Source organism: Lipophrys pholis, assembly GCF_963383615.2.
Source record: "Lipophrys pholis genome assembly, chromosome: 7".
Classification (NCBI taxonomy): domain Eukaryota; kingdom Metazoa; phylum Chordata; class Actinopteri; order Blenniiformes; family Blenniidae; genus Lipophrys; species Lipophrys pholis.
Genome location: NC_137638.1, coordinates 19,369,027 through 19,387,112, shown reverse-complemented (window position 1 = coordinate 19,387,112; position 18,086 = coordinate 19,369,027). Strand labels below are relative to the sequence as shown.

The 18,086-nt window shown below is 42.0% G+C and overlaps 2 protein-coding genes across 2 annotated transcripts in view; one reads left to right on the top strand and one right to left on the bottom strand.

Annotated features, from left to right (window-relative positions):
* LOC308112166 (ceramide transfer protein-like) overlaps positions 1–11,896 on the top strand; it is a 21,724-nt gene extending 9,828 nt beyond the window's left edge. Inside the window, 17 exon segments of the mRNA XM_080467458.1 lie at positions 74–181; positions 387–525; positions 1,240–1,323; positions 1,486–1,643; positions 4,507–4,599; positions 4,754–4,840; positions 4,982–5,074; positions 5,414–5,491; positions 6,210–6,305; positions 6,558–6,690; positions 6,776–6,846; positions 6,941–7,069; positions 7,897–7,905; positions 7,907–7,948; positions 7,950–8,028; positions 9,726–9,861; positions 10,400–11,896. Of these exon segments, the coding sequence (XP_080323584.1) occupies positions 74–181; positions 387–525; positions 1,240–1,323; positions 1,486–1,643; positions 4,507–4,599; positions 4,754–4,840; positions 4,982–5,074; positions 5,414–5,491; positions 6,210–6,305; positions 6,558–6,690; positions 6,776–6,846; positions 6,941–7,069; positions 7,897–7,905; positions 7,907–7,948; positions 7,950–8,028; positions 9,726–9,853 (1,527 nt within the window). The 3' untranslated portion in view covers positions 9,854–9,861; positions 10,400–11,896.
* Positions 11,897–14,619: 2,723 nt separating this feature from the next.
* The window catches only part of pip5k1bb (phosphatidylinositol-4-phosphate 5-kinase, type I, beta b), a 35,543-nt gene continuing 32,076 nt past the window's right edge, over positions 14,620–18,086 (bottom strand). The window contains exons 13-15 of the mRNA XM_080466609.1: positions 17,789–17,915; positions 15,958–16,081; positions 14,620–14,734 (exon numbers count right to left, since the gene is read on the bottom strand). Of these exons, the coding sequence (XP_080322735.1) occupies positions 14,732–14,734; positions 15,958–16,081; positions 17,789–17,915 (254 nt within the window). The 3' untranslated portion in view covers positions 14,620–14,731. The remainder of the gene's footprint in view (positions 14,735–15,957; positions 16,082–17,788; positions 17,916–18,086) is intronic.

The window sequence follows — 18,086 nt, the reverse complement described above, 5'->3', positions numbered from 1 at the left end:
TTCTGATCTTTTGTTCATTTCTTTTTGTCTCTTTCTGTCTCTGGATCTCCTCCCACCTTCACCCCCCACTCAGGCTGAGTCTGGTTACGGTTCAGAAACGAGTCTGCGGCGTCATGGTTCCATGTTGTCCCTCACCTCAGCAGCGAGTGCCTTGTCTTCCACGTCCACGTCCTCCTTCAAGGTGAAGTATTGTTTCACAATCTGCTGAAAAACTACTAAGTGTTAATGTTGACTATATGTGTTGTAATGATCATAAGAGCAGATTCACTGACCTAAACATTAAAACTATGATGAAAATTTCCTGTGGTCATTTTTTTTTTTTTGGGAGGGGGGGGGTTTAGTTGCTGTTGTCTCAATCTGTTCTACTTCTGCTTCTCTCCGCACAGAAGGGGCACCGGTTGCGTGAGAAGCTAGCAGAAATGGAAACCTTCCGGGACATTCTGTGCAGACAAGTGGACACTCTGCAGAAGTACTTTGACAACTGTGCTGATGCTGTTTCCAAAGATGAATTTCAGAGAGACAGAGGTAATGGACAGCCTCTGAACACTATCGTGCCATTTTAGCATGAATAGGTTGAATTTTGTTAGTTGAATGTATATCTTGGATCATAACGCAACATGGAAGAAGTCGGTCTTGACATTTACTGGCACAGGAAAGCATTTACAGTCTGTGTGTCTTTACTGGTTTGATGCAGCAGGAGAATTGAACCTGAGTGGTAAGACCCATTGAGAAAGGAAATAAAAATCAATATCCACTTGTGGGTTGTTTAAATTCTATTGCAGAGCATTTCCTGTAGTCTCTGAAATTACTTTCATGTTGCACTTGCTTTCTCATGTAGGTTAAATCATTCACTTTCATATAAATACTACCCCAGGCCTGCGCACTATATTTTTTAGTAGAATTAAAAGACTCCTAAATGAAGATACAGGTGAGCATGCTGCTACCAGAAGAAAGACAGCCAAGACCCAAGTATTTATCAAGTCTTTTGACAAATCTTATTTATGAGATTGTTTTGCTATTCTTGGAAATGTTTCTTCAAACTTGACACAGAAAGGCCCCAAGGCCAAACAGGGATGTTCTAGATATGAGGCCAGAGTGAAAACCACCACTCTACTGAATGATCCATGCAAATTTCTCCAGTAAAAACAGTCTGTGTTAATTCTTAGTGTTCCTGCAGAGTAAGTAGAAAGATTTAACAAGTTGAACTGATTAATGTTGTTTTTGTTCCTCCACCGTTAGTAGAGGAAGATGAGGATGACTTTCCTTCCACTGCAAGATCCGATAGCGAATATAATCACAACAACAATGGCAGCAAAGAGAAATGTGAGTCGACACACAGAAACACACTTTACTGGTTTATTTCAGTCCATCTGTTACAATGCAGGGTGGATGTTTTTCTTGCCGACTGACTATATTTGTGAAAAGCACAATCATCCATGTGTCATGAGCCTGCCGTTTCATTGATTTTCTTTCCGTTTGTGTTAGTGTTTTCCCCCGCAAGTCCCAAAGGTATGAACGGAATAGACTTCAAAGGTGAAGCCATCACCTTTAAGGCCACGACGGCAGGCATCCTCTCCACGTTGTCCCACTGCATCGAGCTGATGGTCAAACGAGAGGACAGCTGGCAGAAGAGACTGGACAGGGTACGGCCCGGGACTCTGCAGTGATTACCGCACACGTCACTCACACAGTGTGTGAAGTGTCAGCTGGATAATAGAGAGTTTTCTGAGAGGGTGTGGCATTGCTGAAGAGTGACTGATGGAGGAAGTAATAGTTGCTGTCATTTACTTTATGAACGCCGCTATTATGAGTACGGGTTTGGCGTTTTGGACTGTGCACTGTCTGTGAGGAGGTCGTGGTGCAACACTTTATTGATGCTTGTGAGGAAAGTCAGATGACAGCTGGCGCTTTATGTGGTGTTAAAAAGGCAGAGTAGTTGTTTTGGAAAGAACATACACCAGCTGTGATGAATGAGCACATCAGATGTGGTTCAGATGTGCTTCTGATCTTCTACCTGAAGCACTTCTTTGTTGTTGAAGCTTTTGTGGGCTTCTTTGTGCCAAAGTTAAGTCATGTGGTTTCTTGTATTTTTATGAGTGTTTAATATATTTTCCTGGTTTCTTTCTGGAACATTTAGTTTGCAGTTTAGCTCCCCTTTCTACTGTCTGCCATGAATGTAAAGCATTTGTATTCAGCCAAATTAAAACCCAGACTTGGTGAACAGGTAGCAAAAAGACTAGTTTACTTATCCAAAAGGTATTACTATTTCTCTGAAACAAATCCTGCTCAGTTGATTATAGCTGCCTTTGACTTAATAATTGCATGATTACGTGAACATATGTCTCTTTTTTTTGGGGGGGGGGGGGGGGGGGGGGCTTTAGTTCCAGAGTTTCTGGAGTGAGACACTCTTCCTTCACTACTTTCACTGACGTAGACAGAGAGATCTGTGTCTTTAAAGATTCGCTCCACATGCTTTGTATCGTCATTAACCCAGCTGATGCTGTCAAACCAGTTTTGTTTCTTTCTTTTTTTTTCTGTGTGCAAAGGCGTGCTGCCCTACCCTGAAACTTCCAAAAGCCGGGAAGTATTTTCTGTCAGGTCTGAGGTATTTTCACACCAGTAGTCTACCTATCAGTGGTTTCTTATCTCGCTCAGGTTTAGCTGCGAATGTGTGTGTGTGCGTGTGTATGTGTGTGTGTGTGTGTGTGTGTGTGGAGTAGGGAAATAGAAATTGTAACTTGTTCGAGAGCACACACTGGAAGGAAGTCAACACACCTCCTTAGACTTTGTACGGCGAGCACCTTTAGAAAATGACTGCCCGGACTTCATGGTCCAGCTTATGGAAGGCGTCGCGGCACCGGCGGACTGAGCTACTCAAATACCAGACACAAAAATGGATTCCTCTACAAAGCTGCAGCCTCTTCTTTAAAGTAGGTCTCAGTCTGCTGACAGCAGGATCTCCTCCTGTTTATCTTGTGGCCGGTTTACTTTGTCCACACAGTCCTTTATACCCTGTTTCGTTTCAGTACCTATTTCGGCCAGGTTTTGTTTCATTTGATAGTTTTTGAGGGGTTTACTATTCCAGTTCTCCTACAAAGCCACAGTTTCTTCAGATTATTTTCCTTCTTTTTCGTCTCTGAATTATAAAACACTTTGTGTAGTGGGGGTTTTCAGAGCGTAACCTATATAGGAAATTCTACAGTTTGATTCATTTTCTCACACCAGGACCAAATACTGATGGTTTTGCTGTGATTCTGCTCTTTTCAAGTTCTAAATGTCAAAAGCTGTGAAACTGGAAGATAATCCAACCACTTTAGTTCCCTATTGTACAACTGACAAGCGATTGTTTTCTAGGTCTTTTGTGTGCAGTTGAAGGTATTTTCCTCTAGGAGGAAATGGTACATTGGGCTCTTTTGCATGCTAACTTGGCTCAGAGAAGTAGCGAGCACAATACGTGTCTCACTTGGGGTAAATTCAGGCTGTTGTCTTTTTCAAGTCCAGGACACGTGTTGGTATCCATCTGACAGCTCTTGGGTGTGTTTGATATGTGCTCAGTTGCATTGTCATTTTCTTAAAAGCAGGATGATGTAAATGGGTAATTGACCCAAAGACCTGTTCGTACATTGTTGTGTGCAGTGTTTTCCAGGGGTATTTCAGGAATATTGTTAACATGCCTGTGTAATGCATGAATGTACACCTGATCTGTGATCTGATCTCACAAACTCTTATTTTTTTTTTATCTTTGTATTTATACTGTGCAAATGGTTTTTCAAAGTGAATGACGGAGTATCTTGCTTTGTTTTTCTCGTAAACCCGGGACAGTGGTTTTCAAAGCCTGGGGCAGGCCTCCTCTTGGGTTACTAGAGAGCATCAGGGTGGCCACAGTAGGTGGAGAAAATGGAGGTCAAGGGGACGCCTGTTCCTAACATCACTGTAGCTTTTTAAATTTCAATAAGAAATTATATGGAGAACATTTTTTTATAAAATTTGTAATGATTCCAGGGACTCATCCTCCCACACTCCTGTAAATCCTGACCGAGAGCGAATTCGTTTCAAGTCAGGGCCTCTTGCATTGAATCCAAATGCAGCTGAAACAGCTAAAAGAAACCGTATTAACTGATAAATAGCGAGACCTTCAAACTTTTCTCTTCGTTTTTAGTGTTCATTTCAGTGCTGTCTGAAAGGTTGTCTTTATGTGAAGTTATTGGGAATATCTGTTGTTTTTTTTACAGGAGAAATACAGATAATGTTTTTATCATTTTTACACTGTGCAAGCTCATATTGTGGGCTCACCTCACTGTGCGTGGATTTGTCATATTGATCCCACTGTGTGAAGCCTGTTGGAGGGAGGACACAACTGAATGATGTTGGGTTTTGCCTGAATATTTGAGATAAGCAGCTCTCTGTCAGCTGATGAACATGTACATTGTGTCGGGGGTTTATCAAAGTTTTTCCGACTCTTTGAAATGAACCATTACCAAGCTCCCTTGTTATCTTTCTGTACAGGAGCTGGAGAAGAGGAGGAGGGTAGAAGATGCCTACAAGTCTGCTGTGAATGAACTAAAGAAGAAGTCGCACTATGGAGGACCAGATTACGAGGCATGATGAAATGAGATGGATTAAATTGATTAGAAATGTTTTTTAAATGACAAAAAAAAAGGACTTCGTCCTGAACGTGTTTTTTAAATGACTGTCCACATCAATCGCGGATGTATTTTTAATGGACCCTGCACTGTTTGCGTGTTCTTCACAGGAGGGGCCCAACAGCCTGATCAATGAAGATGAATTCTTTGACGCGGTAGAAGCTGCTCTGGACCGGCAAGACAAGATAGAGGAGCAGGTGGGATTATAATAGAAAAGCAGCATTGAATCTTCCATCTTCATTTGTCTGATTACTGTTTCAGCACAGTTGCATACGGTGGTGGTGGTGGTGCCTCTTTATATAGTTTTCTATCTCACTCCTACACTGTTTATCCTTCAGAGCCAATCAGAGAAGGTCAGGATACCTCGACTAACTCCAGTTCCCCCTAATGATGTCTACTCTACCATCGGCACGCACCGATTCGCCAACAAGGTGTGTAGATTGTTGCTTACCTTGTTTCTACTGTACATGTCAAAACCCAATTTCCTTTGTGATTTCAAGTGGCTTCTTTTTTCCTGTGATTTCCGTGGTGGTGGATCTGTCAGACGTTTTGCAACAGCTCAGTGCACATGTTCATGTTATATCTTCCCATTTTGCGGCAATGCTAATTTAAAAACCAAACCGCTGATTCTCTGTGCCAAAAGATTGAGCTTACATAACATTTTCTGATGAGAAGCTCCTTGAGCAGACTTTGATTGTGTCTTCAATCTTCCACCTCCTTCTGCTCTGTTCTTTCCTGCTTTCTCTTTGGACCTTCTCTCTGCTGCGCAGCCCCATAGCCATTCTTCCTCCTTGTCCTCCGTTGAGCTAGTCAGCGCGTCAGATGACATTCACAGATTCAGCGCTCAGGTACTGTACTTGGTCAGCCGGGAGCGCCTCCGGGGGGGCATGCACATGCCTACGTTCCGCTTTCCGCCGTGGCCAGAACGCATGAGACTGTCTGTCTACTAACATCATGCGCCAGGATTTAAAAAAAAATTTTCTTCCCCTTTGTGAAGTATCCCAAAGAAGATCTTGTCTAAAGTTTTTGAAGTTGTGTGATGATGCTCCAGGATAAATCAGATATATGATATGATGGATCAGATATGAATTTCCTGGCGTGAACAGGTTGTCATCAAAAGTTGATCTAATGCTGCATGACGGCTGGAATCCAGTGCAACCTTTCAGTTTCTGCCCTCGCATTACCCTTTTCTTCCACAGCATGAGCAGACATGTATCCAGACTGTCTTTGTTATGCATTACTGGGATGTTAAATAACAGCACAAAGCGGGGGGAAGAAAGTCCAATATGTTTTTCTTTTTTTATTTCCGTTACAGCTCAGAGGCTGATTTATTTGCTAAAGGGAAAAGACTATTCACTTTTTCTTCTAGCTTATCACATCCTCCGTGATAAAATGTCAGCGCCATGAGTCAAGACTGTTAATTATTAATCTTAAGTACAGCATCCCAAAATGCCAGATTTCACCTTTTGCCCCTGGATTAAGCTCTGTTTGAATGCATGTCCTCAACAAAGCAGCAAAATACCAGAGTCTGACATGAATTCAATCAATATCCGTCCCGTCTCTTAGGTGGAGGAGATGGTGCAAAATCATATGACGTACTCTCTTCAGGATGTGGGTGGAGATGCCAACTGGCAGCTGGTAATAGAAGAAGGAGAGATGAAGGTGAGAGCAGAGGAGAGAAACAGTCTATGAATCATTTCCTTTGGTTTTTAGCCGTGAATATTATCATATCAATCACTGTTTTGAAGGCACTGTGATAGCAGCAGATTGGTAAATCATAACCCGATAGAAGTGGCAGCTAGCAGAGCCACTCAATAATGACTAACGTGGTCATTCGAGTTTAGTTGAGTACAATGTCGGAGTGCATTGAGGCTGTGAAAATGTCTGTAGTCCTAATTAGTTTTTGTGTCACAGGTGTACAGGAGAGAAGTGGAGGAGAACGGCATCGTCCTGGACCCTCTCAAAGCGACGCATGCTGTCAAGGGGGTAACGGGACACGAGGTCTGCCACTACTTCTGGGACACAAGTGTCAGGATGGACTGGGAGAGTGAGTCCTCAGCGTCACATGAACTCTGTTTGACCTCCTTTGTCCTGATTGCAAGAAGCTCATGAACTCTCCTTCCCTCCCCCAGCCACTATTGAAAATTTCAACGTTGTGGAAAGCCTCTCTGATAATGCCATTATTGTTTACCAAACACACAAGGTAAATTCCCTGTGACGGTGCAAGATGTCGCGAAAAACAGCGGGTCACTGATCTGGGGTTGATTGCCAACTGAATGTGTCCGGTTGTGTTGCAGAGAGTGTGGCCGGCCTCTCAGAGAGACGTTCTGTACCTGTCGGCCATCAGGAAGATTCTGGCCACAAACGAGAACGATCCCGACACGTGGCTGGTGTGCAACTTCTCTGTGGACCACGACAATGCTCAGGTGAGATGAATCCAAACACGTAATCATATTCTGGCAACAACAAGAAGAAGAAAGCAAAATTGTACTTTTTGGTATTATTATTTACTATTTGGTTTATAACAATGTTTAATTTTTTTAATCATTATTCACTGCCAAATATCTACCGTAATTTACAGATTATTGAACGCACCTGAATATCCCACACCACACCCACCAAATTTGAAAAGGAAAAAAATAAAATAAAAAGAAAGCTCAGAGTTACGTGATGCACCTGAAGGCATCACCCATGTATGGGTTGCATGAACCTAGTTGACCCCGTGTCTTCGTTAAAGCGCAGGCTTCAAAGCATGAGACAAAAGTAGAGGCTTATAATCTGGAAATTACAGAAAATCAACTGTAAATATTGATACCAAGTTGATTTTTGTCTTAAATATGTATAGAAATGACACAAAAAGCCCACAAAAAACATGAGAAATGCCAAATGAGACTGATTCATGGATATCACCTTCACCTGGCTTCATTTGCTTTTTACCTCATGGATTAATCATTAGATGAATACAAAGGTAAAGGCAATACATTTCTTGAACACAAACCATTTCAGTGAGGTTAAGAGCCACTTCCTCTTTAGGGTGTCATATGTTTATACATTAGCTTCACAACTTCAGCAGCATTTAATCATTACTGTATAAAAAGGACAAACATCAAATATAAGCTTGTTTAAAGGCTTTTTTAATGGGTACAGAGAAGAAATTTCCAAATTCAGACTAATTAACCTGCATCCTCCTGTCAATTCTAACTACAGATATTTTTCAAATCATTTACATTTGCATATTTATTGTGCTTTCGAGCCCACAAATGCGCTGCGTTCGTGCCAAAATCAATGTTGCCATGATCTGCCAAGACGCTGGTCAGCCCACCAGAGGGAGACAAAGAGATAAGCAGAGACAACATCCTCTGCAAGATCACCTATGTTGCTAATGGTAAGTGCCTCTCCTGCACCAAAGGTTTTCAGCTGGAGTTTTAAGCCCGGGGCCGATCGTAATCAAAATGTCCTCAGTAAGAAGATTCATCCTGCTTTGAATGCCGCAAGCATGAAAACCTCTTGAGGCAATCAAGAGTACATGAAAACAAACTAAAGCTCAGCTTATGTGGACTATTAACCCACTTTTGACTAATAAAATTGTCAGAATTGTGCAATAAATGGTTGCTTTCTGCCCCTTACTCTAAGATAACTTTTAATATCTGGCATGTGGCACACTGGTGTCTCCTGCCACACTGCAGAAGTCCTGGTGGCACTGTAATGAATACTATATGTTTCCCTTTCTCTAGTTTCTGGAAGTGTTCTAAATATCAGGATGGAGAAGTGTGTATGTGAAATCCTGTCTGCTGTAACAGAATCTGAATGCAAAGTTTATTTGACCTCAGATGAAGCCAGTGTGAGGTCAGGTCAGCCTGTTGTCACATACGTTGGTTAATATCTGACATTACAAAGCTGCTGGTCTCCAAATATGTTAAAAGTAAAGTCAGAAAACTGATTGTGTTTTGTAATTTAACTACAGACTTGAGCCGTTCCCCTTCCATTAACTTCTGAGGACGAACAGATTGTAACATGAAGTGGAACCTTCAACCACATTGTTGTCAGAGAGGCCTTGTAGTGCTGGTCCCAGGAAGAGGAAGAAAAAGATTGAAAAGGGTTATATTGTCCCGTCTCTGTAGAGGACGCCCTACCATGTCTTTTTGTGTGCGTCACGCACAGTTTGAAACATCTTCCTAACTGGTGATCCTCAAGCATCACTGTCCTACATGTTTTATTCCATTTTGACGTAACAAATAATACATCAATGAAATTCTAAACCCCATAAAAATATTAATAGAAAAAAAATAAATAACTGATAAACCAAAATGAAAAAGACATCAATATAACTGTAGTTAGGAGGAAAATGACAATAAAATGGCAAGAAGAAATACATATATATATATAACATGAGATGAATTCAACTCAGTAAATCTTGGAGAAATGAATAAGTTTGATTCGATACAGAATCATACTGAGGATGAAATGAGTCACACCAGCTCATCCGCCGTCAGAATCTTCAGGTGCAGGAAGAGCTTTAGAATCCCACCATCCTCCTCCAGCTGACTGGCAGCGATGTGCTCTCTCCTCCTGGTACCTCTCATGTATGAAAATGGACTTTGTCTCTCAGATGGTCACAGAAATCCTTTGACAACAAACATTTAAAATCTATTTCAAGAAATACACACAAGAAAGCAACAGCCACAGGTTCTAATGATGAACTTGTTGTTTATAGCAGCAATGATAGAAGTAGTAGAAAAGTATAGTAATAATTCTCTGGGCCAAATCACTGTGGCTTCATGACAACTGATTCAAATGAATGTGCAAGTCAGGGAGCCCCGTGCTGCCTGCAGAGCAGAGTCACTGCAGGAGAAGGAGCCTCTTTCAGCTCACGGTCAATGGACTCCATACATTTCCAATCCAAATGAGGAACCAGCAGGTCAAACTTTCCTCAATACTTTCAGCTGTGGTCTGTCTTGTCTCGAAGCAGAAACTTTCCTCCTGTGCAGAGGCAGCCGAGGCGTCCAGCTTGGAAACGCTGGTTTCTACCAGTCCTTTTATCACTGGGATTCCTGAACATGTTGTTCTTCCGTGTGGTTGCAGTAAACCCCGGCGGCTGGGCTCCAGCCTCGGTCCTCCGAGCTGTGGCCAGGAGAGAGTATCCCAAGTTCCTAAAACGCTTCACCTCCTACGTCCAGGAGAAAACTGCTGGGAAGCCCATCCTCTTCTGAACACCAAGGTAATCAGGAAAACATGTCTGTATGAATCACGATGAGCAGGTTTACATCGTTTCTTTACATTTCACATAGGTAAAGCGATGACGTCATTCCTCTCACTGGAAGATCTATTAGTGACAAATTTCACAGTGTTAGAACTTTTGGTGAAAATTCATTAAAATGCACGTCGCGCCATATTCCTGCCAACATTTTCCCAAAATAATGAAGAACTTTTGGCGCTTGCAACTGTTTTCCAACATTGTTGATGTATAAATAGTCTTCCTCCGTCATACGTCGAGCATCCAGAAGCTGCAGGATGAAGATCAGGCTGACATGTTGAAAATGTATTTATAGTTTTCCACCCTCTCTATTTTGGGAAACTACATTTTAGAGTGTTTGAGGCAGAAATATGAGTATATCTTGTAAAAACAAAAAGTAAATGACATGTTGTGAATGTGTTTGATGTTCCTGTGTCACCTTTGCAAGGCTCTGCAATTGTTTGAACTTTGAATAACATGGAGACTTTATTTACTTTATTTGAATGGGCTTGTCTTGTTTCAGGCTCGCCTGCAGGAGGCGCCGTGTCACTCGGCGTTGAACACGCCCTTGACAACTACATGACTTTTTTTCCCCCTCCTGCGAGTCAGAATGTGTTTCTAAACCACGCCGGCAAGACAGCACATCAGCAGGCCGTTCCACAGGACTGCTCCTCCACTATCGATGTGGTTTCACGGCTTTAAGGCGTCTGTACGCGTCGTCCCACCAGCGGCGGCACAACGGCTCCGGACCGCCTGCTGGTGATTTATATGTAAATTGAAAAAAAATTTCCTACGTAGTTTTGGAATTGTTACCAATTATTTGCTCCTTTTTTTTGTAAATTGTTTTGTACATTTCTTATGATTACGTACTCTTTTGGGTTGGCTTCAATCACTAGTATTAGAGATGCTTGTGTTGCTGCTGCTGCTGCTGCTACAGTGACTAACATGAGAGAAGAACGTGGATATTTACAGGAAAAGCTCAGACGAGGTGTCGTACGGCGCCTCCTCTTTGTTGCCTTCGGTCAGAACCTAAAGCTTTGAAATCTTTATAATTCCAGATTGTTATAAAGTAGCTTTCCGAGACACAATGTATTGTACAGCAGAGAAAACAGTTAGTTTACCGATGTGAGAAATGTGAATTGACTGTTAAACACTTGAATGGAGGACAGCGACGCGCTGAAGAAACACAGAGTGGGAAATGAAGAGCAATTACTGTCTCTAATAGAGGATTTTAGCTTTGGTCTATAGATGTTGCTGTCTGTCACATCAAAGATTCCTCTTTCTTCGAGAGACGAGTGGGTGCTTTTTCTACGCCCAACGGATTTTCTCCCAACCCCCCCCCCCCCCCCCCCCCCCCCCCCCCCCCTCTTCCCCTCACAACAAAATGAGTGACAATTAGTCCTGCTTCTTTTCCTCAGGACCCGCTAAAGTTGTCCAGTATTGATATCCACAACCCAGCCGCCTCTGTCATAAGCTGACATTACATTTCACACACCACACTACAGTGCAGTGGCCTCCTGCCCTTCGACTGATAGTCGGCCCCCCAAAATGCCTTAGACACTGGGACGAACCCTAAAAACATAGGTTTCTCTACTGTACAGCCACCAGATGTGCATTTATCATCACTGAAATGAAGCGGGGAGGGGGGGGAGTCAGCATTTCACATCATCTTACCTCAGCTTTTAAAAGATTTACTTTAGACGGTGTTTGATGCCATCATGCGTTGGGAGTCGACCTGCGTGGTTGAGGAATCTCATTCAGTGTAACGAGGGGTCAGAGGTTAGAAGTTATCTGGGGAAATTGTTTCTTCTTTTTGTTTGTTTTGTTTTTGCTGATGATTAAAAGAGCTCCATCTCCAAGCAGTGTCAGCTGAAGAACGCGTTTAGTGTTTTTAATTTTGATATTTGTCTGTAATCTACACACTTTGTATATTTCTAAGTTGTACATCAGAAGTGTTATTATTTGCACTAAATGTAATGCAATTTGACAATGTTCTGTAAATTAAAATTATTACACAGGAGAGTGGATTCCGTGCTTTGTTTTTTTTAGCCGCCGGACCCTGGAGGAGCTGGACTTTCTGACTGACAAAGGCGGTAAGGATCTGTCAGAGTAAAAACACTACGGAGGAACACTCGGTGCCAGGAAGACTTGGAACTCATTCTTCGAAAGCCAATCTCACCAACAACTGCCTTTTTTTTGTTTCTCACTCTTTGAAGTTAAAAGTTTACACACGTGTCTTTAATATTTTAGGTAGAATTCCCTTTAAACTATATGACTTGGGTCAAACACTTTGGGTATCCCATTTGTGTCCAAGCTTTAACTTCCTGTCATGCAAAACAGCCCCACAACATGATGCTGCCACCCCCATGCGTCCCAGTTGGGACGATGTTCTCAGGCTTACAAGCTTCTTCCTTTTTCCTCCAAATGTAACAATGATCTACCGCGTCACTTTAGTTTCATCAGGCCACAGGACAAGTGTCCAAAAATCAAGCTTTTTGTCCCTGTTTGCATTTGCAAACTGTAATCTGCTTTTCTTTTTTGGAGTCACGGCTTCTTTCCCTGCTCTGCAGCCTTTCAGCTTTCGGCATTTAGCAATTAGAAATAGTTTTGAGAATTCTAACTGACCTAAAACAGGTTTAGTCTGATTTAACTTCATGCAGAGAACAAAAGAAAAGGTTTGTTTCTTTTTATACAGTGTATGTAAACTTCTGTTTTCAACTGCACCGAGGGAAAAGCCTTGGTTTCACATTTAATGTCATATTAGAACATACAATCTTTTCTATCACGTGGAAATGAACCCTCCTTACTGTGAAGTGTCAGCTTTTATAGAGAGGCTTTACAGGTATACATGAAATCTGGCATATCTTCCATAAACATAATTTTACTATAAACATACTATTACAAAATATATATTTAACAATTTCCTTTTCATGTTGGATGGGAAATCTTCAATAGAAAGCGTGAAATGATGTAACATATAACCAAATCAAACCTTAGACAGACCAGAAGGTTAAAATATATACAATAATTTATCAATATTATATACTGCATTAATTTTCATGGTACAAAGAAAAGCTGAAACGTGATTCAATAAAACATTAAATGATGCGATATATCATCTCATTATATATATATATATATATATGAATATAGACCTTGTTTACACCATAATTCTAATCCATTTTATGTAATATTTATCATAAATTGTTAAATAAGTTACATTTCAGAATCTATAAGAAATCATACAATATACTAGTGCGATATATGTGGAAGGATTGAGGAAGAATTCCACTCGTATATCAAAATGTAATGGTGAAAAAAGTTCTACTGTGTTTAAACAGCCTCAACACTGAATTGAAATCGTATGTTTGTTTTAGGACTCATTGTTTTCATGCTGCCTGGATTTATTTCAATTTTGTATAAGTGGAGTTAATCAGCATTACCATGTGTTACGGATGTACCTCAATATGAGCCACATTGGTGAATGTCATCTATTACTGGACTGTCGTACTGCAGCGCTGGAGGCTTTCGCTAAGGTTTTGAAGTACACATCCAAAAACCTGTTTGTAGCAACATGATAGGAACAAAATAGCTAAAAAAAAAAAGCATACTGAGAAAGGTATAAAGGAGACAATGAATTTTAGTCTTTTATTTATAGGAGTCTCATATATGTATTTATATATATATATTTATTTCTTTATATAAATATGCATTGTCTTTACATTCAGCGATTAAAGTTTTTCAGCAAATGGTAAAATATTGAGATTTACATCATAAATTATGGTCTCAACTGACTCGTGATCATGGAGTTGGACATTTATAATTGGGTGTGATCTTGATGAAGAGGTATCAGACAGCTTCTGCATGTAGGATGCCTGTCTTCCAACTCCCCAGAGGACATACGTCTTCTGTATCAAGTGAAATCCTGAGTATAAGCCTCTTCAGTCGTGACTTTCCTTCATTGTCTCTGTACATGTAGCATCGGTGACAAACAGAACTGTGCCTTTGTGTAGTAAAAATAAAAATAAAAGTGCATGTTCACACATCCAGATCTGTGCTTATGTCGGGTCGCCTCCCCCACCACCAACACCCACCTAAGCAAAGTCCACACACAAAGAAATATGTGTTACAGTAATCACAACCAATTTCAAAAGTGCCTTTATACCAAGAGTCTCTCTGCTCGGTGCTTCGTCCAGGGTCCAGTGACTCTCGCGTCACTGCCGGAGCAGCACAAGCCCCTGCACGGTGAGGGGGGAAGCTTAACCACGTTACGGTCTGCGTTTGGTCGTGGTGGCTCCAGAATCAGGTGGCCAGAGTCTCCCCCTCGTCCATCTGGGCTGTGATCACAGACTGGCTTGTGGGTAATCTTGTGAGACAGTGATGCCGTCGTAAACATATCTCGTCAACAGCAGACGTAGCTGCAGGCTTCAAAGCGTCTCTCACTTTGTCTCTGATCAGCAAGGGAACACATTTAAAGTAATGGATGATGTGTATTTACCCTCTTCTCGTTTATATACACAGTTAATGCTCCGATTGCTGTGTTGGTCATGAAAACAGTGGACATATATAAAACTTTACGCCGCTTCAATGACGCATACCCTAAGAAGCATCAGTTCGGCCTACTGCTCAGAACACGACACGATTTGGCTCCTGCAGAAGTCCGCTGCTGGGATTTTTCCTTCAGTCCATCAACCAATGGGAATCTCGGTACTTTTATGTGTTGGCAAATACAAATGGCAACATGGATCTAGCAGCACTGAAAGCGGAGTCAAACGCCAGCCTGGCCCGTCCGGTGGAGAGTGGCGATTGTCTTATGCTTGGCAGGAAGAAATGAAGATTGTAAAGTTGATCTTTTTCACTGCAGGGGAAAGAGAAAGGTTCATATTAAAAAGAGTTCACATATATTTCTTTGAATGAGAATCTTAATAAGCTAAACACATGCATTCTTGAAGAAGCAGTACAGGATGGATCCTGAACAGTGGTCTCGGGGTCACAGAGAGAGTATTTCTTGTGTTTTTCCCTGTTCAGGGTGTATCCTGTTCTCAACTATTGTAAGCTCCAGTGTCCTGCTGGACAGGCTGAAGAAAGTAGTGTAGAGCAGTAGTTCTCTAACTTTTATCCACCATCTTGGCTGACCTGAACCTACAATAGTGGACGCTTACTCTATTAGCTATGGACTAATTATTCATATAATTTTTAAAAAAAGAAAAAAAGATATATATATATATGGAGCTCCCACAGTTTGTGAATCACAGGTCAAGAGGATGGATGATATATCAATTGCATAGTTCCAATACATATCAACTGCTGTGAGTTCACTGGTGTCTGTATTGAGCTTAAAGCTTTGGCCTCACCAAGAGCGACGACAGAGAAGTTGAGGCACAGCAGAGGGGAAAATATTATCTACAGAAAATGATGGGTTTGCATTTCCTTTTTAAAATGACAACAAGAAACTTGAGGTCATAGGCCACTTCGGCTGACAACAGCTGACTATGTGTGAAGGCATCAGTCATCAGTAAAGATCATCAATCCATCACAGCTCTGAAAACACACACACACACACACACACACACACACACACACACACACACACACACACACACACACACACACACACACACACACACACACACACACACACACACACACACACACACACACACACACACACACACACACACACACACACACACTTATGGGAAATTAGTGTAGGAGGGAACCAAAGCCTGCAAACTCAGACAGACTCTGAGGACCCAGACTTGAACCAGGGAGTGTTAACCTCTATATCACCCTGCAGTGTATCCACCCACTCTTTGAAAAACACCTGAGCTAAAAGAGTGACAACCAGAAGTGCCAGGCAAAAAACACACTCCAAAGAAGTCAGTTATTGTATTTATGGAGCGAGATTTAGTTGCTTTGAAGAACAAACACCACAAAAGAAAGAGCGGTGTGACGATGGAGAAAAAACATCGATTGACTCAAGTCAAAAGGATTTCTCTGTCACATTCAATGTCAACTAATCACACAACAAGTCCTGAATGAGTAAGGATGACTCTGACACGTCAATAAGTGAAAGCTTACCAAGTAGACATCGAGAACAGAGCCGTCATCACGGTCTATGTCCACGTCCATGGTGCTCTGCTCCGAGGTGAGGCAGATCGCACTGTCCTCCAGGGTGAACGTGGAGCTGGAGGCTACGTCATCTCTGAGGGAGAAACAATAGAGTCACTTACTCATTTGAAGGTTGCTTTGTTTTTTATTTACAGTTTAAATAAAGCAGCGGTGCACATTGTAAAGATTGACTTAAAGACACAGTCTCCAGAAACAAGTCATACACAGCAGCAGAGCATGGACATTTCACAAAACGTGTTTTTTTTTTGAAGGTCCACTAACAGATCGATATGAAAACATTTGGATCAGTTTTGACTGCATTATCTGATCTACTGCATTCTACCGCGTCGAATCAGTCTCTCCTATACCAGTGAAGCCTGCAATTCTTTAAACCAACCACTAGGGGGCAGCACAATAGCAGCTTTCTTCACATGTACATTGAGTGACTATGTGATGGCTTCAGAAAAGCCTTTTAATGGTTCAATGTTTAAAATGTAACTAATACCACGTGTGTGCTTTTAGGTGGCAGTAGTTAGTCATTGTAGTACTCAGTTTGTCTTTAGTTCAACCCTGGAATTTCGGGCCAAGTTCTGCAGCCTCAGATGTGATTACTATTCAATCTCGTTGGATTGAGGACAGGCTGGATGAGGTGGAGCTACATGGTTAGTTTACTAACTTCACCCATTCCTACAAAGACATCCACTTCAATTTATTGATGTCATGACTGTTATGCTCTCTCAGCTCATTTTCTTAAATTTTTACATGAAAATTATTCCATATTGCACTTTTACCCCTTATTAAACAGTTTCACAAGGTCAAACTAAAAAGCAGGCAGAGAGAAAAGAGGGAGAGTGGTGCTGTAGAGTCATAGATGTAAAGTAAAAAAAAAGAGAGAGAGAAGTTGCAACTCTATTAAATATAAAGAAAAATCCCATCAGAAGACCATATGTCAGGCAGAGATTATTGTTAATGCCGATATGGAGTCACCAGCTCTGTGCTTGTCTTCTTTTGTCCAAGTCTTTTTGTGGCACAAAGGAACCAAGTAAGACCGTGTCAAGCTGTTGTTTAAATATTTATGAAAACAGTTGACAGAACAATGTCAGGCCAGCGGCAGGTGACTGATGAGAGGACGAGACTGGGCAGGTCACACAATGGCGCCGCAGAGAGTGAGCTAAACCCGACACTGCTGGACAGGAGCGGAGGTGAAAGATGGGGAAAAACACACGGAAACCAAGCGAGAAGGAGACAAAGCCTCCCGAGGGCCAGGTGGTGTGGAGAAGTGAGAGAGAGCCTGTGAAAGGCGCAGTAAAACCTGTCACTTTTTAATCATAGTTTGCTGAAGACCTCAGTGGTAAAGGTCAGCCACTTTGAGTTGGTATCTGTAAAATATTTCTAGACTCATGCTTTAAAAAGCAAAACTAATCCGTCCAGGAATGAGAGGTTTTAACTTCATAAACTTCTTGCATATGTGGCCTTCCCCGTCTTGTGCACTGAAGAGACAAACAGTGGCCTCCGCCGCGCCACTCGTCCACTGCCAGCACGTATATCGTGTAGGGAGTGTTGGCGTGTGCTGCCAAGTCAGCTGAGTCACCTGCTCCATGACGCATGTCACCAATAATAAAGCGCGCGTGATGCAACAGCAAAGGTGGCAATGATGGAGGCGCGTTCAGCGTGTGTACGTGGATTGTGCCTTAATTCACGCCCTCAGATAGTAGAAAACAGTGACGAGAGATCCCCGTTTGGAAGTGAGAAACACATGGAAGTCCCCCCGCAGTGTCAGAGCCTGTCAGACACACTGTACCTCTCCTCCGTTTGGTGGTCCACGTTCACAAAGATGGAGGAGGTGGATATGGTTCCCATGGAGGAGCCTTCATAGAAGGACGGGTTGGTGGGGACCAGATCGGGACGCAGAAATGAACCGAACACTGCTGAAGAGACAAAAATAACAACCATGAGACGTTGAATTTCTGTTCCTTTCCTCCCAAACATCATGGCTTTCTGGTAGGCGTGACTGACGTAGATAGAACCTCTGCTAGAATCTATCATCAGAGCCACACCCACCACCTAAAAAAGAGTCGTAAACCCTGTGGACTTCCTCT